The sequence below is a fragment of the Thunnus thynnus genome, chromosome 2, assembly GCF_963924715.1.
Source record: "Thunnus thynnus chromosome 2, fThuThy2.1, whole genome shotgun sequence".
In the NCBI taxonomy this organism is placed as follows: domain Eukaryota; kingdom Metazoa; phylum Chordata; class Actinopteri; order Scombriformes; family Scombridae; genus Thunnus; species Thunnus thynnus.
In genome coordinates this window covers 19833181-19857765 of record NC_089518.1, presented here as the reverse complement: position 1 = coordinate 19857765, position 24585 = coordinate 19833181, and the positions used below count along the sequence as shown (strand labels likewise).

The window sequence follows — 24585 nt, the reverse complement described above, 5'->3', positions numbered from 1 at the left end:
ACATGAGTTATGGGTACTATCTGATGAACATCTCCCTCTCTCTTGCTTTCTTTCTCTTTTCTCTCTGATCTCTCCCCTGTCCTTCCTTGCTCGTTCTCTTTTTTTTTTATATCTGTCTGTCTCTTACCCTTCCCCCATCTCTCTCAGCCTGGCCGATGATTGCCACAGCCATTGTGGGTTATCTCCTGTGGTGACTGCAGACTCAAGAGTTTTCTTCCCTACTGCATCTTGAGACCCACTGATCTCACCATTCCTGCAAATCCCCTGCCAGCGCATATTCACCCCTCTTGCCCTTCTTCCCTCTTTCTTCTACTTCTAAGTATCCTCTAAACCCCTGTGAAGACCCACTGGTGGAGCCAGAATGGAGGACACTTACAATAACAGGACTTCCCTGGTTAAAGGGGCCAAGGACGTGGTCAAGGAGGCTAAGCGGCATGCAGCAAAGAAAGTCAACAAGGTGGTGGACCGTGCCACAGATGAGTATTCATCCCAGCGCAACTATACCCGATTCCAGGATGAGGTGGATGAAGATGAGGATTTCTATAGGAACCCCCCTAGGCAGGACGGAGAGGGCTACAACGACAACGAAGAGGGCTCCAGTGATGCCACGGAAGGCCACGATGATGAGGACGAGATCTACGAGGGAGAGTACCAGGGGATCCCCTCTGCGGGAGATAGGAAGCATAAGGAGGGCCAGGTGGCACTGGGGCAACCGATGTCAGACGCAACAAGGGACCGTAAGGAGCTGGAGCAGGAGAGACAGGCTGATGAGGAGGAGCTGGCCCAACAATATGAGCTGATCATCCAAGAGTGTGGCCATGGGAGGTTCCAGTGGCAGCTGTTCCTGGTGCTCGGGCTGGCACTCATGTCAGATGGGGTGGAGGTGTTCGTGGTGGGCTTTGTGCTTCCCAGCGCAGAGACAGACATGTGTGTGCCCAACTCCAGCTCAGGGTGGCTAGGTAAGGAAACTGTGTGTGTGTGAATGTTGGTGAGTGTGCATTTATATTCATATTTAATTGTGCTAACAGGAGCTGATGCAAATAATTTATCAATGGATGTAATTTGAGCTGCATCTTTTATCCAGTCATGATTATAGATCTTCCATTCTGTTATATGTTGAATTGTGGCAATGACCTGTAACCAAAGTCTCCATACTTGCAATGTTATTGTGCAACTTTAACATGTAAAAGGTATGAGTATGAACTGAACACGACCACAAACATTAAGTAACAAGCCAATGCTCCTCGGGCTTTTAAAAGTGCCACATACTGTAATTATTAGTGCCTTGTCATTCCAACGGAAACAACCTGATCAGAGGACATTTTCTAATTAGAAAATCAACAAAGCAGGAAAAGCAGCATCCCAAGTTGTGACACTTTGGGTGTTGGGTGGCCTAATGGTTAAGATGCATAACACGTAACTGCAACATACCCTGTTGATATTAACCTTTGTTGCATGTCATCCCCCACCTTCTCTCCCCATAATTCCTATCTATATATACACTGTAAGATGTCCAATAAACAAGCAAAACAAGCAAACAAACAAACAACAAAAACCCAACCAATGTGTCACAGCAGAAGAGCTACCTTGTTAAGTGGCAAAGTTCTTTTTCTTGTGGCTACCTCCACTCTAAATTTACAGTAAGTAGTACAAGGTGCATACTGCATTTTATGCACTGAATATTTATGTTAAATACTCAGTACATACTTTAACTGTATATTAAAACATTTAGACACAGCTACCTCCAATGCAAGTGTACATTATATTGTTATTTTTTATGTTCCACTATCAAAATCATAGTTTGGATTAATATATAGTGTACAACCAGACCAAAGGGAATGGTAACACTGCCTTCTGTAGAATGTTGTTTCTCTTAAAAGATAGGATTAGTGCTATGTGTTTGAAATGTGCATGTCACACTTGATCCTATAGTTGTGTTTCACATGGATGAGGTGTTTCGGTCCACTGGTCTCCGTGTCAGGATTAAGAGGGTAGCTAGTACTCCCTGTGTGCTCTGTGTGTTGAGCAGGAGTCCCAGAAGTCCCATTGGCTGCAGGTGTATAATCCATCACCACAGAGCTGTGTACAGGGGCTGACTCACTGTGTCAGTACCAGAGTGGCGAGGACATTAAATCAGGCGCACAGCCCTTAGATACTAACTGCCACAGTTAGACATGACAATACATCAACTGCACCGCAACATCTGATGCAAAATTGATACAGCAGGGCCTCTTTGAGAATGGAGGTTGGTGTTGGAAAGTATGAAATATTTGGATTACATTACATTACATGTAAAACAAGAAATTCAAACTCTGTGTCAAATTTAAAATATGTCATTATCATACTTTTACTTATCATACTTTTGATTATTCATCTAAGATTGTTCATTTGACCAAGTAAAATAACAAAAATGAATGCTTTACTACATTTTAGAAATACTACATACATAGATTTCTCTGCTTCGAAATTATAAAAATTATACAGTTCCTATTATTGTGATGAAAAAGTTTATTAATATATGTCTATGTGGGGTTTTCACTTGTACTGCCGTGTAAAATCCTCACAAGAAGTTGTGTGTAGTACACCTTCATCTTTCTGTCTCTTTCCAAGTATCCATGTAAACTCTTTTCTCCCTCTCTAGCCAAGCAAGGTCCTGCAGGCATTCATGCTCTACGCTCTGCTTCTCCTTGTTCGTGACTCCATCCCTCACCCCCTGTCCCTCCCTCTCACCCTCTATTCTTTATGTGCCTCTCTTTTCTTCTCCCATCCTCCCCCATTCTCCTCTCCTTTCTCCTACTGATTGCCCCGGGGGTCCTCCCTGTTGAGGTGAACATGATTGGTGTGTATGAGTTTGTGTGTGTATGTGTGTGCATGTCTGAGCAGAGCCTACATGATTACTATGACCTTGTTGGTATCCATTTGGAGTTTTTCAGAGTAATTACACTTAATTACAGTCAACAAAATGAAGTGAGTTGGTGTTTTACAGGTGCCATGGCAATATTTTATTGCCTTGAAGTGCAGAAATAAACAGCAGCCAGTTTAGTCTCTGGGTTGATTAGGGTGGACTTCATTTTGTATAAAGTTTATTCAACCAAGCAAAACAACAAGCTCTTATTTTACAATGACAGACTCACAATACGATATTCTCTTCATGGCAATAAATATGATGTGGCGTGTTTCTTAACCAAGAGGCTACTGGGTTGCACCAGGAACTTAAATGTCATGTACTGTACACGAGAAACCCATTTTTCCAGATTTCTTCTATAAAGCCATGTACAAGTGTAACCAGGTTTCCAATTGGCTTTTTATATGTTACCATGTACATTAATAACTGATGATGAATGATTTACAGTCTGTATAAACAGGACTGAATCACTGATAGAGGAAACCTGGACTTGACTGATCCTCCTGAAGTTCAGCTGCTGCTGGTTACCAGCTACTACCAGCTGTTTAGCATTGTGTCCTAAATGAATGCGATGCAAATGAGCATCAGTGACGAAATCAGTTTGATTGCTTTGTTTTTGACTGGAGTGTCCTAACTGGCTGCAAGCAACACAGCACTGCGCAATGTGATGTGGCGCACCGTTTTGAGCTTAACTTTTGTCAGATGCCCTGTTTCCATTAACTTCCTGTTGTTCGCGTTGAAAGCACATCATGGAAGAGGAACAGCTGATTAGTTAGCTTTGAGTACTTCTGTGTTCCAGTGATCAGTGCAAAACTGGTCAGAGACTAATCTTTTCAAGATCTGCAGTTTTGTCTCACAACATCACAGTACACCACGTCTTGGCAATCCCTGGAAAAAGGAATAATGGCAGGATGCACCATCTCCCAACTAGCCTTTACCATGGCAATGGAACTAATCATCAAAGGATTCAAATGGGTGGTAAGAAGAGAACGCTTGCAGTCTGGACAATGACTACCCCCCATCTGCGCCTATATATAGATGACATAACCATTCTAACCACAACCATTGCATGTACAAAGTAACTCGACAGACGAAGTTTAAGCCCAGCAAAGTCCAGGACCATCTCCATTATCAAAGGAAATCTCAAAGATCTCAATCTCAAAGAAGAGATTCCACAGACGCCCATACCAACGGTATCAGAGATGCCAGTCATGAGCTTAGAGCGGTGGTGCAATGCAAGCCTAAAGGACTCAGACCAGAGTAAGCAACTGAAGGAAGAATCCATCAAAGGCCTTGCTAACATAGACAAGACCCTACTTCCAGGGAAGTTGAAAGTTTGATGCCTGCAGTTTGGATTGCTCCCCTGTCTGACATGGCTTCTGACGATCTATGAGGCTCACATCACCAAAGTCGAGAAACTGGAGAACAGTCAGTACATACATCAAGAAATGGCTCTGACTCCCACAATGCCTCAGCAATATCGGCTTGTATGTGAATGGGGCTCTTGAACTAACCTAACACTAGCCTTACTGAGAATACAAATGCTCAAAGGTAAGGCTGGACATGACCCTGACAGAAAATCAGGACACCACAATACAGGCTGCAGCTCCCAGAGTGGCAGCAGGCAGAAAGTGGAACCCATTCGAGGTGGTACAGCAGGCAAAATACGCTCTCAGGCATTTAGATATTGTGGGCCAAGTGCAGCATGAAAGAGGTGACTTTGGGCTAGGCACAAGTAGACCCACATGGCACAGAGCAACACCTGCCCAGAAGAGAGGACTTGTGGTAAAAGAGATATGGCAGCAGGAGGAGGCACAACGATGTGCAAAGGCAGTCTCACAGGCAAAACAGGGCCAATGGACCAGATGGGAAAACCTTGAGTACCGGAAGCTTGCCTGGAAGGATCTTTGGGAAATAGAAGGAGGCAGACTTAGCTTCATCATCAGAACCATCTACGATGTTCTTCCCAGTCCCAAGAACCTAACCTAGTGGCTTGGGGAAGACCCATCATGTTGCCTTTGCCAAATACCTAGCAACCCTATTGCACATACTCATCGGCTACAAGACCAGCCTCACTCAAGGACACTACACCTGGAGGCACAACCCGGTCCTTCGGAAACCGGCACTAGTGCTGGAAAAAAGAAGGACTAACAACAATGCCCTCTTTCCACCAATCCCTGGCTTCTCAAACACCATGGCCTTTGTACCAACAGGAAAGGTACCAAAGACGTGAACTGCAAGAAAAGAATCAAGCCTACTGGATACAGCCCAGGATTGGAAGATGAAGGTTGATCTAGATCAGAAGCTGACCTTCCCACTGGAGATCATTACAACCGGTCTCAGGCTGGATCTGATCCTGTGGATCTGATGGTGCCATGGGAGGATGCAGTTGGTACAAACACAAAAAGCTGAAGTACAAACAGGACTGAATCATTGACAGAAGAAACCTGGACTTGACTGATCCTCCTGAAGTTCTGTTGCTGTCGGGGCCCATCAATGAAACACCAAGGAAGGAGAGTGTCCACCTGATTACCCTAGTACAGTGTTTATCCTTACCCCTAGTCGAGGAATGACTGCGGATTATATAGAGGATTGTAAAACAAAGTCCTATGAGCTCAACTGTAACAGCAGAGCAGCAGGATGAAAGGAGAGCTCATCACACATATTGCATTTTCCTTAAAAATAGTTCCATCCAAAGTCCAACTGAAATCTGAAATTTTGACTATTTATAAAATTCAGACACACACATACACACATATGAGAATTTTAATTCTTACCATAAAAACATTTTCATTATGTAGTTTCAAAATTATCCATTTGGTGTTTGGTTAGTTCCACCTGAGCTGGACTCCCATCATTGTTGCATTGTGCAGCTCCATTAACCACATAACAGGCAGAGACAGAGGCAAGCTGCACAGACTGAGCTGAGCGTAATGGGATAATGCAGTATGAAAAATGCAAAGGCCTGAATAGGATGGATGACTAAAATGCTGATTAGATTACAGAATTCAATTTGGTCCTACCAGTATCCAGATCTCACAGCAATCTTTAATGCTACATGGGAATGAAAGATGGAAAGTTGGGGTGGGGGGTGGGGTGAAATACTGTAAATACTTTGAATAAGAGTGGATGATATGAGAAGGAAGCAGGAAGGAAAACAATCATTGTGAGATGCAATATTTGTGATGAACAGGGGAGAGGAGAGGAGGAGGGACAGCTTTGAAGCACAGAGATTGCCAAGTTAAAGAGGAGTAATGGGGAGAGAGGTGTGGGTGGATAGGAGTAGAGAGATTGCAGATTGGTAGTATTCAGTACACCAACAATGTGAGGGAGAGGCTTAGCTATCATCTCAGACACAACAGACAATAGGAGCACATGCCCTATCATTACTTATTTGTTCTCTTAGGCTATCTTTTCCCCGCTGAGACTCCCCTTATTTCTTCTTCTGACTCTCTCTCTTCTGAACTCTTCGTGTTCATTTAACAGCCACCTCTCCCTCTCCACTTTCAAGACTTCCCCCTCCTTTCTTGTTTCTGCACTGCTCTATTGTCTTCTTCTTTTCATCCTTACTTTCTCATATTTTGATCTCTTGTACCTTTTGCTTTCTTGGGCTTCTTTGTTTCCCAGCTTCACTTGTTCTCTTCTTCCAGGCTCTCCTTCTCTCCTTCTTCCTCTTTGTCTCTTTCCTTCTCCCCTCTTTCTCCCCGTCTGTATGAGCCAGCTGGCAGGTTGTGTGGGGCTTTGTGGTCCAGGGGCAGCTGAGCATGGCTAAACTGCAGTAAGATCGCAGCGTCACTGCGGAGATTACACTACTTGAGTAGTGCAGCTCCACATTGTGTAGGAATGTGTGTGTGTGTGTGTGTGTGTGTGGGAGAGGAGAGGGGGTGGGGGGTAAGTGTATGACGGGACTGAATGTGTGTATGCGCGCATATGGACCAAACCTGCTGCCACCAGCAATATCAGCCATGAGTAAACCATGTCTAACTGCTTGCTCTTATCAGGGGTTCATGGCATCACGATATTTCACACAAATTATCCACAGTCTTTAATGTAATGAAGGTTGGATCATTACTGATGCTGAGTGAGTCATTTTAAACCTTCCACTTTAAGTCCTACAATAGGTTACTTTCATATAGATTTCATTGAAATCCTGCCCCCACTGATATGACTTAAATGTGACAAAAAGCTCCAATCTCTTTTTCTGCGGAGGTGGCAGAAGACGGGGGCATGAATCCGATCAAACTGACACGATGTAGTACAAACGTGATTACACGCTGCTCAGTGTAAAGGAGCTGATGACAGTGCGAGCAAGGGGGAAACTAAGGCAAATAAATGAGAAGGGAGCAGAGGGGAGAAGAGAGGAACAGGAGTAAAAAGGAATAGAAATGGGGAAAGGAAATGAGAAGTGAGCCAAGAAATTGGAAAGCAATAGGAGAGGATGCAAGCTGAGAGAAAGAGAAATAGTGGAGAGGTAGGGGAGAGGGGCACAGTGCAAAAGGGGAGGATAGCTGAGAGAAAGGGAGACAAGATAAAATAAGATCAAAGTAGCAATGAAGAGACTGAGAAAAGGAATAGAAGAGGAAAAAATTCAAACTGAGAGAGATACCATAGTAAAACCATAGTGTGCACCAGGCACAATGTTTTATGATAGTATCATCATTATGAATAAAACAGGACGGGTGTTTTGAGCGACACTGAAACATTTTGCACCGCTAAGAGCAAAGAGCATCAAAGCATGAAATCAGAGAAGAGGTCGTGATGCAGCTCGGCGCTCCCACGGCTCTCAGGGGGCTCCTCGGGATGTGACAGGGCAGAAAACACTGCACAAGGGTCTTCACCTTCCTCCCCTCTTCCCTCTCATTCTCTCGCCCTATCTAGCAATTATTGAACTCTCCTCCCTCATTACCTTTTTCTCGCTTTTGTCACCCCCTTCGCTGCATTTTGCTCTTTCTTCTGCTGCTCACATATTTCATTTGCTTGCATTTGTGCTTGCTCCTGTATAAATTTTCATTTTTTAATCTCCTCTCCTTTATCTAGGTCCCCAGTGGCTAGTTTGGCAACATCAAAATAAATCAAATGCATTTGTCATATTTTATTACTAATGGATGAATTAGATTTACTCTTTGGTTTTGTGTATGTGTGTTTGTGTGATTGTGAGAGTGTTTTGCTCCACATCTCAGCCTAAAACACCCCCCTCCTTGGAATTTGTCTTGTGTTTAGAGTGCGCCTGTGATGTTGCTGAATATTAACCATTCCTGGAGATGTGTTTTGACATCTCAACACAGCGTCATGGGGCAAAACCTTTTGCTTCTGCCTGAGAGCTCTCCTGACACACTGTCATTTTCTGATGGTGCTCAGAGTCTATATGGGTCATCAAGTCCAAATTCAGCTGCATCTTCAACGAGACGCGTGTAAGAGCTGGCTGCCCATTCAAGGAGTCTTGCTTCCAACGTGTCTAATCAGTGCATCTGAAAGTGTGCATGTCTCTTGTATAAGAAACCAAGCTTTTACAATTCATTTTTTCAGTAGAGACCATTTTCAGTCTGGAAATGAGGCTGAACTAAGCTGAAGTCTATTGATTTCATCCCTCTTCATAGTCTGAAGGCACAGGGGAGGACCTACATTTATAGCCCTGCTAAATCAATGGCAGGGCAGTAGTGGGTAGTGGTACACAGGGTTAATTAAAATACTGGTTGAAGCTCTTGTTCAGCTTTATCATTTCAAATATGTTCTGTATTGATTGACTGAGCATCAGTCTAATGTAATGTTGAAATATTTCTTTAAATGTATATTCATAAAGTTTACACCATGTGCAGCATGAGAAATGAATGTTATATTAACTTGAAGTGGATTACTAAACAGAATTGCTTATGAGGAAAAACACTATTACATGACTTCCACCCAATAAAGCCCCAAGAAATGTTATTCTTTTATTTATAAGAAACAGATCAGTCAGTGGATAACCTTTAAAACATCATATGATGTGAGTTGACAGGGGTAGACATAATTGACTGATAATAGATTGACTGTTACCTTTGAAAACACAGCAAATGAATCCCACATAAGCTTTAAAATGTAGTACTGGGAAATATAAGTTCATGTGCCAAAAATAGGCTTCCTAACTGCTCACGGTGCCTCTATTTCTGTGTCATTAGTATGACTGAGTCCTGTGAATTGCTTTTAAAAAGAACATTGTGCTGCAGTGTATTCACTGGAAATACGCGTGTATCACTCTGACATCACGCTGAAAGAGGAGTGTGATTTATAAACACATTACAAAGAAATTATTCATGAAGCAAAGAACACAACTTTTCTTTTTACCTGACAGGTTAATGACACAAACTAGCTTTTAGTCTTTTAGCGATGAGACAGACCCCATTTTGTTACAGGAAGCCTTTGCTACTTTTGAATTACAGTATATTACGTACACTACAGTACATTTCTCTCCCTCTTTGCTGGTGCCGGCACTGCTGACATCATGCTCCGAGATGCCGCACAAGCCGGACAGAACATCAATAAATTCATTACGTAATTAACTGTCCTGAGAGGGATGTACTCATTAGTCAACAGTTTTTATTGCCCTTTTCTTTTTACGGGCATTGAAGTAGCAGGAATGGAAGGTTCCCTCTTTGTCTGTTTTGTGCCAGGCAAGGTTAAAAAAAAAAATCTACAAAAAACAAAGTTGATTGTTTGGAAAGTTGCTGCAAATAAAAATGAAAAGGCCTCTGGATATTTGGATGGATGACATTTAAATAGGAGGCCAGTGGGTGTTTGCCTGTGCAGTCTCCCTGTGCACCGTATCTACCCTCTTCCTAATGAAGCAAATGTGAACTGTGCATAGACTGAAGACTTCCGTTAAATTTAGAATTGAATTTATGGCACCTTCAGGGGAGCATCTAGATGGCTGCCAAATGTGACAGATAGCCGGGTTTTGACCCCCTGAAGCAAACAGATATCTACTCACAGCAGAGGAGGAGTGACCTGACTGCAGACATCACAGAAAGGAAATGCATCTTGCTATTAAGTTGTTATTGCAATGGGATGAACAAAGTGTCCCGACGGCAGGCTCCATATATGCTCGATGTGATTGCAGTTATTCTATTCTCTTCTTTTTGTGTTGAATTATAAATACAAAGACCCTCTTATGTTTATATGTCTGCATGTGTCTGGATATGGAGGAAGACAAAACATTGTTCTAATATTATCTGTTATTATCTGTTCAATAAACTATTCAGTTTGTAGTAGGCTCAGACAGAAACCTCAAAAAATACATTTATGAATGGAGAAAAATCCAATTGGATTGCAGCAGATACTATATGTCCATGAAGGTTGCTAACCACACAATACCACATACAATGTAGACCAAAGCAGCAATAATAGGCCTCTCTCTCCAGAGCAGAATCATGATGATCAGTGAAAGAAATCAATGCTGTTTTGTTGGAGCATTGATCCCATTTGTGATGAGAGAGATTAAAAGAGAGCAGAGGGCCTTTTTGTAAAGTCACCCTGCATTACTGTTCACATTTGTCTCCTCATTGATCAGAACCTGTTTTCAGTCTTTTACGCTCTGTATCTACTCATCAACGCTAGAGTGTGTTACGGGGACCAAGGGTTTTCTTCATTGGGTTTTAGGTTTATTGTAATCAATCGATGCTCTGATGGGCTCCTGTTAGAATAGTGGGAAAGCTATACAGTAGATCTCATTTGTGAAACTCTTTTTCTCATATAGGGATTTGAATTACAGGTGATGATGAAAAAGTTCGCTCATCTGTAACTGTAACATCTGGGAATGTGTGTAGGTGTGTGTGTGTGTGTGTGTGTGTGTGTGTGTTTATGGTGAGGCAGGCCAAAAAAATATTTATTCAACTTTGAAACATTTTGAGTGATATCAGCACTTGCGTGTGATGACACTCTATTTTAAACTTTTTAAAACAGCATGATCATCTTTAAATTTTGCATTCCATATGGAGTCAGTCGTTCAACATAACTTCCAATTCACTGACATCCATTCAGCAGTAATGGAAGTGCAAGTTTATTGCTGCTCCATATTTTAATTTGGCACTTACCCGTTTGCCAGCGGAGGCACATTTAGAGGACACCAGTCCTGAAACACTTCTTGGCTGAGTGTCAGTGTTTGGTGGCTTTGACTACTTAAGTTGAGACATTTTCACAATGTTTCATTCAAGTTCACATTCACATCAATGAGTATGTATTAATTTTTGTCTCTTTCCTCCTGAAATCTTGCCACTGTGTCTTTGAGCAAAGCATAATTGTTCTTTGGCTGAAATGCTTTATTTAAAATAGCAGCTTACATTCTGGGAATCTCTCTGATGTGCATGTCTGTAACTTTATCAAAATGTTAAAGCACATATAATTAATATTTTTATATTAACATTGGATCACATGATCACTTTGTGTGAAAGGGGCCAATTGATCCAGTCTCCTGCAGTCCCTCTCAGCTCGACCAAGTTTTATAGTCCCTTTCAGTTCATTGTTTGGTTTTCAGGCCCAAAACTTTACTGTTTTGGTTCACTCTAAATGCTCTCATAGAATAATTTTCAGCCACAGCGGGCTGCTGTTTTCAGTGAAAAAAACTAGCTGCACAGCACCAAATGGCAGATGGACAAAATAAGTGACTAGCCAGTGAACACGGTGGAACATTTAGCAGCTACAGAATCATACATTTTCCCCTGGAGTTAGTGGAGACCAAAAGTAGAGCTTTTCAGCTGGCATCAAGAGGCCAAAAAATCAGTGTTTGCAGGTTTAAATAGTGTTCCTAAAGAGTGTGTATATATTTTTTGAAGATATTGTAGCAAAACATATGTGAAAAGCCTCTTTGGGTTGACTCATTTATTACCTTACATACAAAATCTGATTAACAAAATGACCAAAATGTTGGCATAGTCCTTGATACAAAAAAATTACAATCCCATACAAACATATGCACATACAAGAATTTAAAGATTTGAGATAATGCACTATATATTGAAGAAAATGAAAATCAGACCTCTCTGTCCTCTTCACTTTCCAGGCAGTGTTGTTTACTTGGGGATGATGGTTGGAGCGTTCTTTTGGGGAGGGATGTCTGACAAAGTGGGCCGCAGACAGTGCCTCCTCATTTGCATGTCTACAAACGGCTTCTTCGCCTTCCTGTCATCTTTTGTCCAGGGATACGGCCTGTTCCTTGTTTGCCGTCTCGTCGCGGGCTTCGGGTAAGTCTGATTAAGTGAAGGTCATTCTGGGGATGACAAGGATGGCAAGCCTTCAGTTTGAATGATTTGTGAAAGTCAAGCCAAATCTAAAGGCAGGGACGCCTTTATCCTCCATTAGCTTGGCATACTTTCCTCGGCAACAGGATGGTCACACTATCTGAGCATATACAATAGTTATCCAAAATGAAATCAATGAGAGTAAAGAATTAATCACTGTGAGGCAAGCTTCCACTGAGTAGTTGTTGAAAAAAGCCGAGAGCAATTTCCTTTAATGATTACTTAAAGCCTGCTTCTATCTCCCTGCACAACAGAAAGTTTGCAGTGTTTGATTCTTTTACTATAGAGTCACTTTATATCTGTCTGTCAATTTTCCTCTCCAGCTAAATAAACGTATCTTCCCTGCTGCTGCAATGCAATAAAAACTATTAACAGCCAGTGATGTTCTCACTTCATTAACAAACAACACTCCGATATACGTTGCAGTTGTTGTATTGCATTCTTAAAGCAGATATTAACAAAAATCTATCAGAGTGTTTAAAAGTGAAAATATTAACAGAGGCAGAGAGCATGTGTCATCTACTCACAAAGAAGATAAAGTGGTGTGGACGGTGATTTATTTTGTCCTCTTTGGCAGTGTAACTGTTCTTTTAAGAGCTAATTCAGTAATTGCATCTGCATCACTCTCCCTGGAGACCTTCAGAGTAATTGAAAAGGCTGTCCAAACTGCCAATGCGACCTGTGCCTTTGAATCATGAGTAGTTTCCACTAAGGGATTTTTTGTGTCGTGTTTGGGGAAAAATTAGGTGTGCTTATTTTTTGCTTATTTTTTGCTTATTGGGACCACTTTGTACTAACAAAGCCATCAATTTATTTATAAAAAAAAATTCTAAAAAACCCTTTACAGATTAAATGGACTGCATAAAATCTATTAGCTTTTAACATTTAATCGCTACACAGTTTCTGTGACAATATCAAGCTTGTCTTCTCATAGCTGAAGGAACACAAACATATCACAGATGGCAAAGCATGTAAACCATAAATGAACCATATGTGAAAGTTGTAAAACATTAATGTTACTGTTTTGGTTTTGGCTCTACCTGCCTCTAACTAACTTTCCTGTTCTCTCTGGTTCTTGCAGGATAGGAGGCGCTGTGCCTATCGTTTTCTCTTTCTTTGCAGAGGTGTTATCCAGAGAGAAAAGAGGCGAACACCTCAGTTGGCTGTGTATGTTCTGGATGATTGGTGAGATCTATGCATCTGCCATGGCATGGGCCATCATACCACACTATGGTGAGTTTATCAGTTAGAAAAAATAATGTACACACATCTGGGTTAGGCAGGGGCATCATGATTTATAATGTAGACATAGGCTGCACAACGAGAGAAACAACAGCAGACATGTAGAGGGATGCAGAATCTTTCAAATGGATGTTATCTTTAGTGAAACCCTCAAAAGGATGAAGTTTATACTGATGAGAGGCTGGCAATGTGACTTTATGCTAAACTCCTGACTAAGAGGTTACGAAACTGTACGACTTCCCCGTGTCTGTGTGTTAAGTTTTCCCTGCCATGAGAATCAATCACCTAATAGCTCTGAGTGGCTGCAGGCAGGGAGAGGCAGAGGTTAAGAGATTAACGTACGCATGGATACCATTGAGCAGACACGCTGAAACGGTGAGGGTAGGCCTGTGGGAGAGAAAAGGCTGTGATTTATAACAATACAGCATTAGATATCAGCTTCACTCATCATAAAAAGAAAAAAAAATAAGGGAATGAGCTTTCCTTTTCTCCTCTTCTCCCACTCGCATCTCTCACACTTCTTCCCTGCTTTTTTTAAAACCTGCTGTCCCTTCCTTTTACTGCCTCCCCTCTCCTCCTGTTTTGTACTCTCCCCATCTCTCTGTCTAACTCCGTCCTTCATTTTATTACCTCTCCTCTCTCTCCATTCTCTGTCTCCGCAGTGTTCTTCTTGATCAAGCATAATTAGGTTTTTCTCCTTGCTCTAATAGGACAAAGCTACAGCTAGAGGTGATTTATGGCCAGTCCATGCTTTAGCCAACCTGTGACGTCAGTGAGATACAGTGTGTGTGTGTGTGTGTGTGTATGTGTGTGTGTGTGTGTATTTCTGGAAGTGACATGGATGATACTGGGCTGCAGCCACATACAGGTCTTCATCAAGGGAAATTGAAGGCAATAACATCTGACACTTTACGAGGTCATTCAAGTTAACACACACACACACATGAAAATACACACGGGGCGACGCCAAATTTCAATTATGGAGTTTCTGACGAAGCCAGTTTTCTTACACACAGAAGGGTGCACACACACACACACACACACACACACACACACACACACACACATGCACACGCATAAACGCACACACTGCTCATATCAATGTGCAGAAGCACACTGGTGAAGACTTGCAGAACCCTCTGAAACCAGAACAAGTCTTCATGAAGAGACTCTGCTGTCAGATCTGCTGATATCGTATTGAAGGGTAGTAGTGGCCTTTCTTTGCTCGCTACCACGCCGCCTCTCTTTCTCTGAGAGGGGATTACGTGTCTCGCATACATACTCCGGCAACCCGATGGTTTTATGTTTTCCCTAAAGTGCTGCAGTGCCTGTAACCAACAGCACTGTGATGTGTGGGCAAAAAAGTGGCCAAATGCCTCATGCGGAGATACTTTTATGTCTTCGAACGAAGACACCAGTGACAGGTTATGATACAAGTGCCTCAACACTGGTGTTTAATACACCATTAGAGCTCTCATTTATCTTCTACACTCCCTGACTCCTAATGTCTCCCAAAACCCCCCTGCCAGACTCACAGCTGGAGCCCTGAAGGAGGTCTGCTCGGCACAGATCCTCATCACACTGACAGAAGAGTTTGAAGAGTTTACTTGCTGCCAAGCGAGCCCACCACCGGAGTAACCTCGTTATACACTGCTCAGATCTACAGATTAAAGATTAAATACCCTCAGCGGACTCTACTGCGATATCTATCTATCTATCTATCTATCTATCTATCTATCTATCTATCTATCTATCTATCTATCTATCTATCTATCTGACTGGGGCTGGGAGTTGTGTAGCACTGCTGACTCAGTCATCCATAGACTTAGTCAATTATGTACATAATCCCTGTAATGAGATTTCCGATGGCATGAGTGAAACACTAACCCTGAGGGGCAGGAAGCCACGCTACATTTCTGTAGAAAAGGCAATCACTGCTGAACAACTCCTTTCTTTTCTCTCTCTGTTACTCTGTCTCTTTTTCTCTTTATTCCTTTCTCTCTCTCTCTCTGAGTCACTTCACATACATACACACACTCAAACACACACGGAAAGGTAGGGAAATAAATAAAGGGACTCTACACCCAGGCAAGACAATGTCTACGAAAGTCATTACTCCTATACTGCCCAACAAAAGACACTGAAACTTTTACCCTTGACAACCTGCTTGTACTGTATGTACAGTATATGAAAAGATCACATCTATTATGTTTGTCTTGTATAATGTTGTATTATATTACACACAAATTCAGCAACAGCAAATATAAAAAGGAATTAAATCCAGTTTTACTTTTTTGCTTTTTTCCTTCTGATGTTGTCGCTTGACGTTTACCTTTGTAATGTTCTTTGACTGCTTCCTACTGAGACATGCTCGTCTCTTGTGGGAGGCATCCGTCACTTATCCTCCCACCCCCTATTTGAAAATTGTTGTTTTTAGCAGTTGATATGCATTGCTATCAAAGCCAGATTTTAATATGCTGTGAGATTAATTCAGCAGCCTTTTTCTGGCATAACCATTAGCGTTAATGCCCCCCCCCCCTCCACACACACACACAGACACACACCCTGACTCCCCTCCTACGCCTGTTGATGGATAATGGCGCTGTTCCCTTTGGAGCAGCATCTCCATGAGGCACGATCTGTCGAGAGACGTGGGAGGTCACGACTGACACGGCAACCCCTTTCTGTGCTTCCAAAAAAAAAATCTAAAAAACGAAGACAATGACAGCGCAAATAGAAATCTACATGTGCATTTGTGATTGCATTCTGTCTTATCCTTGCTTTATTATGTATATACTTTGGTATATATAAACTCTTGCAAATGAAAAAATGATGCACCAAATAATCCCATATATGAGGAGAAGAATATTCTTCCATAAATTTACTCTAAATTATGGCATTACATAAAGTCATATTTTGCCACTCTGTTTAGCTCTATTGGGAAACATCTTTAGTCAGTTTATTCACAAATTTTGTTTATCAGATATTGTACAAGATAAACATGATTGTTGTTTATGTGTTGTTTCAACTAAAGGTATCAAATCTTCCATTATTTCAGTCTTTAAGATGCAATACTCTGCTTTCCTTTCTCCGCTGAATGATTTAGGAAATAATCACCTTTATTTATTTGAAACATTTTCACAAAATGGTCTTGTGGAAATGCATGACGATACAGTGAGTGTCTTATTTCAAAAGGGAAACAAAAATTGAATAATGTATGAATGTGTGTGTATGTGTGGGCGGAAGTATGGCATTATGGCATTATGTTAGTAGTGTCGGTGTCATCTGCGTATGGTAATTCGTGTTATTAATTTCTGTGCTTATTTTCTCTGTCAATGCAAGTTTTTACGTGTTGGTGCGGATGTGTGTGTGTGCTTCTCCCCCCTTTTGTGAGCATGTGTAAATGTCTGTGCATGTGTGTGTATGTGTGTGTGTGTGTAGCGCATGTTACAATGATTAATGAGTCTGGGAGAGTGCCTGTGGGCTGAGATCAGGTGCAACAAGATTTAACTTAGCAGAAAACACTCAATTCCTTTCCTACACATTCAATTAACCCGTCCCTTCTCTCAGCTCCCTCTGCAGAGCCATTCATCTCGGAGCTTACACATCACTCTGCTCTGGCTGTGGAGAGCTCTCATTTAAATACCATCTTTCATTTAAAGCCCTTTTGTGTTCACAGTATGAGGTTCATACATAACATTTAGACTCAGCCTCTCAGATCAAACACCCCAGTCAGCCTCTGATAAGGATATACATTAGTATCTACAGTACATCTAATATTATTTAGTCGCTGATCCCTCAAAGGATCGTTTCAAGACTATCTGAGTAATCATATTTGCTTTTATTATGCCCCTGTGAATTTAAGATTGGGTAAATAGCCACCTGCTGGTTTCAAATAGTGTGCTGAACATTAGTGTGTAATTCATAAATTAGACACTGTGAATTGTTGTCTGGTCTGAGACACGAGCATTTATGACCAGAAATATTCCCTGTAGTCATTTGTCACTCACTTTATTTTCAGGATCAGGATCTTTGAATGGATACCAACATACTGTTCATCTTTATCAGCAAAACAAAGTGAATACATTAGACATCTGTTCAAACACACCCAATCATCTTTGAAATTATGACAATATGCCAAACACAAATAATCTGTATCAACAACAATGAAAGCTGCACTAATAAATATTTTATTTTATATATATAATGGATCAAATGATGTTGTATGATGATGTGTAATGTGAAAGATATCACTCGTAATGATGAATCTACATGCCTGACTCTCCATTTACCTTGGTGTTTTAGCCTCTTTTCAGCAAATTGTTTTAATTTAGCTCCCAAACTCCACTGTCATCAGTCTGCAGTAGGAAGCTGTTTTCCACAATAAAGCACTAATAAACCCACTGTGTGCTACATGTCCAACACCAAACTGCAGACAGACAAAGTTAGCAACTAGCTGGTGAATATATTGGAGCATTCAGGAGCTAAACAGCCATCTATTCTTCTCAGGAGTTGGTGGAGACCAGAAACAGAGCTAAAAAGGGAGGCAATATTGGACTTACATTCATCTGGTGGACAGAAACACAGCTCCACATGAATGCTAATGTTGCTCTGTGTCTGCTGGTTCTATAAATAGACTATTTTTGTCAACTGTTGATGTTGATGTAGTGGAATATGGTGAACAGCTCAGTTGTTGGATCATCTTGATAGCATTGTTGCATTAATATTGTTATCATCAGGTTGCATTTGAGGATTTCAATTGCTAATGATCTGAATTATATGATGTTTGATCTATTTATTTCAACAGATACTTTACAGCTTTAGAAAGGTGCACACCGCTTGTAAGAAAATGTAAATGAAGCACTTGTAAAATCATCAAATATTTAAACGCATTCACTTCCTAATTTGCATTTGTCATCCATCATAATCTGAACTGGTTGTCACTGCTGTGGCGTGTCACTGTTTACAGGATGGAGTTTCAGTATGGGTTCAGCGTACCAGTTTCACAGTTGGAGGGTGTTTGTGGTCGTCTGTGCCCTGCCCTGTGTGTGTGCTGTGGTGGCACTTACCTTCATGCCCGAAAGTCCCAGATTTTACCTTGAGGTAAACAGATTTCTCTGAATTGTTACAGTTCAGCAAATGTTCACACTGAAATTGTTCTGATATCTCCTGAATCTGCCGCATCGGCCGTATCTTCAAGAAGGCAGCCTCACGGTGCTGTGTCAGTGTCAACAACTGTCTGTGCTTATCAATTTTACATTTTATATCTTTATAATAATATGTCAGTCAAATAGTGAGTATTTCCCAACAGATGTTTAATCAGACCAAACAGTGTGAGTCATCCAAAACTCTTGGATAAGGCCTTATATGCGACTGCAAAATAGAAGCCTAAAGATCAACGCCAGTAGGTTTCTGCTGCAGGATAATTACCCTTTGAAGTAAAATGAGTCACCGTTGTCGTGACTCTCATGATTTTGGCCTAGGAATCAAAGGAGTGTATTTATGTACAGTATATATGATTGTGGATAGGAGACGGTTGCCATCCCTGAGTAAGGGAGACTGGTGCTGATTGCATGAATTTATCTTGTCTTCTCTCTCCCTCGCTTTCCCCCCTGTCAGGTGGGGAAGCACGATGAAGCCTGGATGATCCTCAAACAGATCCACGACACCAACATGAGAGCGCGTGGGCAACCGGAGAAAGTCTTCACCGTGAGTGTTTGTTTCTCCTGCACGCTGTCTTGGCTGGGTTTCTGGATGCTTAAGGAAGCAAAGAGGCTTATATTCTGCCACCGCTGGGACAGGCTTTAACACATTCTCTGTGCAGGATCATATCTGAATTATGATGGTTCTGAAAGCTGTTTTGTGTCATTCAGGCTTATTTGCTGCATGAACTGCACTTTGGGAAAGCCTCTTAGTCAACATGTTTCTTGAATTGATCATGTACTCTAATACCACCTGTTCATATTCAACTCCTTGATTCTGATTAGATTTTCATTCCAGTTATCGTTTGCTTTCAATACTGTTTGAAACGAGGGATTAACACATAGAAATAGAGAAAAAAAACCTAATAAAATTGACACCTACAATACAGTAATTCATAATCATAGTGATGTCACTGAGCTATTGTACTACTGTAATTATTTTGTTTCCTGTGGTTAATTTCCCAGGTAAACAGGATCAAGATCCCAAAGCAGATGGATGAACTGGTGGAAATGGGCTCAGAGTCTGGAAATCCAGTTTCCAAGGCTTTCTTTCGGATAAAGGCTGAAATACATGGGGTAAATGTTTTCGTATTTCGTTGTATCTTAACATCAGCTGTTTAACACATTTATGTCCACTTACCCCACCCCAAATATGTCTTTTAATTACATATACTGCAAAGTGAAATTGATCTCTTGTCTCTCTTTAGATCTATATGAATCTCATGAAGTGTTTCAACTACCCTATGAGAGAAAACATGATGCGGCTAGCCATAGTGTGGTTCACACTGTCATTTGGGTGAGCTTTCTGATCTCATTTATGTCACAGAAAAATCTAGTCTAATTTTTTTCGCTCAGATAATAGCACAAGGCAGTCAGGCTTGCGGCCACATTGCATTTCTGTCATTGTGATTTCTCTGCTGTGCAGAAGTTGCGTGGTTGCGTGAAATCAATCATAGTCCTGTGGATCAATACTGGTCCATTGGTGTCTCAGTCTCAGTCTCAGGAGCAGAGATAGGAGTGAAAGCAGCCAGGGATTTAAAAAAAGCACACCCTCAAAACACTCTTTAAAATCAAACAGAAACCACAGGTGTCTCCCGGTCTTCTGCTGTGTATGTCTGCCTCTCTGCCTCTCTGATTGCACATTTAAGAGTGTACCTATCCGTGTTTTTGTCAGATCTCAGTTGAAAATCAACATTATTACGCTGATCAATTGACAAAATAACCTCCTGCTATCCTGATACGGTATGTATTCTGCTGGTTGCAGGTATTATGGCCTGTCAGTCTGGTTCCCTGATGTTATCAAACACCTTCAGGCAGATGAGTATGCCTCTAAAGTTAAGATCCACACCAATGAACGCATCGAAGACTTCACCTTCAACTTTACCCTGGAGAATCAGATCCACAGAAATGGCCTCTTCATCAATGATAGGTAGGAGAAGTCAATTTACGAGCAGGATAAGTGAAGGCAAAATTATACGGATAATTGTTGAGTTTATAATTTTAATCAGAGATCCTACAATTGAACATATTTTAAGCTATAAAAATATAATTAAAATAATTACACATACTGTGATAAATCATTGAAAGCACAATGCTACTTTGTCTCTTCAGATTCATCAGCATGAAGCTGAAGTCCGTCACTTTTATCGACTCAACCTTTCGTAACTGCTTCTTTGATGATGTCACATCGGTGGGCTCCTTCTTCCGTAACTGCACTTTCATTGATGCATTCTTCTTTAACACAGGTGAGACCATTAGAATTAAAGACCCTTAAACTCTTGCTTTGACATGAATACACAGCTTGAGCAGCATGTTTTCTCATTTCGTATTCTCAGATTCATCAGGTGAAATTGACAAATGGTGAAAAGGAAATATGGCAGACAAAACCACAGAAAACACTGATTTCCTCTGTGCTGTTATTGTCAAATTGTGATTTATTGTATTCTCTGTGCAGACATCGATGACTCCAAGCTGATTGATGGCACAGAGGTGATCAACAGCACTTTCACCCACAACAAGACGGGATGCCAGATGACGTTTGATGACGACTACAGTGCCTACTGGGTTTACTTTATCAATTTTCTGGGGACTCTGGCTGTTCTGCCCGGCAACATTGTGTCCGCCCTGCTCATGGACAAAATCGGGCGTCTGTCCATGTTAGGTAAGAAAGAGGGGTTCATGTTTGTGTGTATGGAGGAAGGTGAGTGTACAGTGGAGTAATTGGTTGTCACATGTAGGATGTTGAAATGATTCATGCTATGGATGTAACATCCATCATGGAGTATGAGAGGCAATTTTGAACATTACTTAAATGAATGTCACTAACTCTTTCTCTCTGTTTGTGTCCATCAGGTGGATCCATGGTCTTGTCAGGCATCAGCTGTTTCTTCTTGTGGTTTGGCACCAGTGAGTCCATGATGATTTTCATGTTGTGCCTTTACAACGGCCTGAGCATCTCTGCCTGGAACTCCCTGGATGTGGTCACAACTGAGTCCTTCCCTACTGTTAGGAGGTGAGGGGACAAAATAGTATATAGTTGTTTAGACTTGCTAATGGATTTCCATACACTGGAAAGACATATGAGTAAAGACAAAGAGATTATTCAATCAACTTTAACACATTTCTCTCTCTTCTCTACTTTTTACCTCCATGTCCCTGACTTTTCTCTTCTCGCAGAGGGACAGGATTTGGGTTCTGCAACGCTTTGTGTAAGCTGGCTGCAGTCTTGGGGAACATGATTTTTGGTTCCCTTGTTGGCATCACGAAGGCCATCCCCATCCTAATGGCCTCATCTGTGCTGGTGGGGGGAGGTCTGGTGGGTCTCCGGTTGCCTGACACCAGGGCGAATGTCCTCATGTAACACCAGCATGACGCTCATCAGCTGGGGTGAAATGGAAATAAAATCCTCTTGAATCCAAGAGGAAGTCCAGGGAGCAGTGAACAAGGAATGCAAATGGCTTGGTTCATACACATCTTAACACTGTTAAACACGTTTAACTTAACTGTAGTTGACTAAACTGTAGTTTAGGTATAACGTTGGATTGAAACCCATTTTTTCACCATGTGTTTGACTTCTATCATACCAAACATTAGATTCCTTGCAAGTTAATAATAAGCTCAGTCATTTTGTGAATTTATTGTCTGAAGATTTCACATGACAGAGCTGAGAAGTTGCACAGGTTCTGCTGCTGAGACTTTGGTTTAATTTTATTCAGTGGATGGCTGTACCTTCCAGCCGCAGCCATAATCTTGTGTGGAGTCACCGCATGGTTAAAGCTCAAGGCTTTTAATATTGATACAGTCTTATTAAGACAAGCCAGATGGGGAGAAAAGAGAAAAACAAGCTGTAATGAGCACAGCCAGCCTGCTGTGTGATAACGGAGGGAATAGATGATCAGACAGAGCGGACACACGACACAGATGTATGACAGCTGGTTTGCCCACAGGACCCACATACACAGGACATGTTGCAGACAGTCAGCATACACAAATCCATAAACACTCACATGTAGATATACTTTTTGTCCAAATCCATGTCTTAAAATAGACTCATACACGCATATAATTATACTCTCCGTCCCATTCTGCACTTGGACCATACACACAATACTGTTTTTGCTCAACATGACATTTTCTCAGATACCTGAAACCTTTTCAAAGTAGATAATTCACATAAGATACCAAGCCCTTTGCATTACCTACCCAACCAAGAATAAAAAAGGCCATATTGAAAAACTGTATTTTCTTGTACCAATAATTGTATGTTATGTTGAATCTGAGGACTTTCATTTTATTTATTGCTGTGTAGTTGTGAAGTTGGAATGATGAATTATTCATTTTATCCAAATGTTGTTATTCTAGGCCCCCTTCCTTGTGTTGTGTTGTGTTATCGTACCAAAGCTCTCTGATGAGCACTCCTTATGATTTATGTTGGATTTTGCTTGTGGCAGTGACGTTGATAATGACATGTCATGCTGCTTCCTTCCTTTTAAAAATACTGAATGGCCTTTTTAAATGTGCCTCTCCTTAACTGGAGCAGTCTGCCCATAGTCATGTGGTGTCCTAAGGAAAAGACAGAAACTTAATAGGAAGTATATAAATAGAATGATCATTAAGTTTTTGTGTATATATGTGAAATATGTGGCCAATGCAGTATTTTATTAGGGTGTCAATTCATTTCCTAAACCTCATCTCTTAGGTTAGACATTCCTGTTTGGATAAAAATCTTTATTTTTGTGAAATAAGCCTCTTCCTCTCCAGAGATTAATTCCACTACTATACTCTAGGTAACAATGAGCCATAATATGATCAAATGGTGTAAATTACCTAGCACGACTGCAAAGTAATAATGTAAATAACAGCCACCTCTTTATGAGGGATAATTGGTGCCATTCATGATGAAAATGTCTCCTAAGGAAACTTCTTAGTTTTTTGACCGAATCTTAAAACATCTGAGTAAAATTCAACTCAATTATGTTTGCATAATTGTTACATATATGGAATTCAAATTCTGCCATAATCTCTCACTTAAAAACATGATCTGTTATGTATATCTTGTTTTTCAATCAGAAACACAATGCATACTGCTGAAGATAATGATAATAAGATAAGATAAGATGGGTAGATAAGATACAATAGTTAAGTTATTAGTTTAAATGTTAAAATGCCTCTAAAAACTTTAATTGACACTAATTGACATTTCTCAAATACACAGCAATTCAGTTGCTTTCAGTCCTGTTTTATTGACGCCCATGGATTGTATTTTCTCTGGCTTACAGCCTGTGCCCTCCTGCTTTTCTCTGCACGCGCATCTGTATCTCTGATTGCAGCATAGAGCTAGTTTGCCCTTTCACTGCAGTTGGTTCTCTCAAGGCTATACAAAACAAACAAACAAACAAACAAACAAAGACAACTTACAGGCTTCCAAGCTGGCACATATGCATCCATTTCCATTAACATAACTGTCTCTCGGATTTTATAAAATCTGTGAGAAATACATAATAAAATGTGCTGCTATTGCGCAACAGATATTTTTTGACCACATGATTTAAATATTTTTGAGTATGGCATACTGATTCTAAATAAATGCACTGATATAAAAAGCAATGACTTTTGCCCAGTGTCAGTGCAACACTACTAACTGCTGTCAGTAGCAAGAATAACAGAGGGATCTGTACAGTCCTGGATGTGTTAAAACCTTAATTAGTGGCAGATCTACCTGATGTGTTACACTGGGGAGAAATCATATCACCTATTTTGTTTGAGGTATTTGGAGTATTGCTTATATGTACTGTATTTATGTGTGTGTGCGTGTGCGTGTGTGTGTGTGAGAGAGAGTGTGTATGCTTGTGTCAGTGTGTGCAAGCATGCGTGTGTGTGTGCATATACCCAGCTGCGGGCCTACGTATGCATTTAGTGTAAATAATGTACATATCAAAGCTGATATTGGTGGACGTCTGGGTTAAAT

At 41.0% G+C, this 24585-nt stretch overlaps 1 protein-coding gene across 1 annotated transcript; it reads left to right on the top strand.

Annotated features, from left to right (window-relative positions):
* sv2ca (synaptic vesicle glycoprotein 2Ca) lies at positions 1–23476 on the top strand. Its single transcript, XM_067608348.1, has 12 exons — positions 1–959; positions 11937–12117; positions 13256–13407; positions 18386–18519; positions 19036–19125; positions 19584–19694; positions 19826–19914; positions 20383–20547; positions 20730–20863; positions 21073–21279; positions 21471–21630; positions 21795–23476. Exons 1-12 carry the CDS (start codon positions 362–364, stop codon positions 21976–21978), a joined length of 2205 nt encoding a protein of 734 aa, XP_067464449.1. The 5' UTR covers positions 1–361; the 3' UTR covers positions 21979–23476.
* Positions 23477–24585: the final 1109 nt, after the last annotated feature.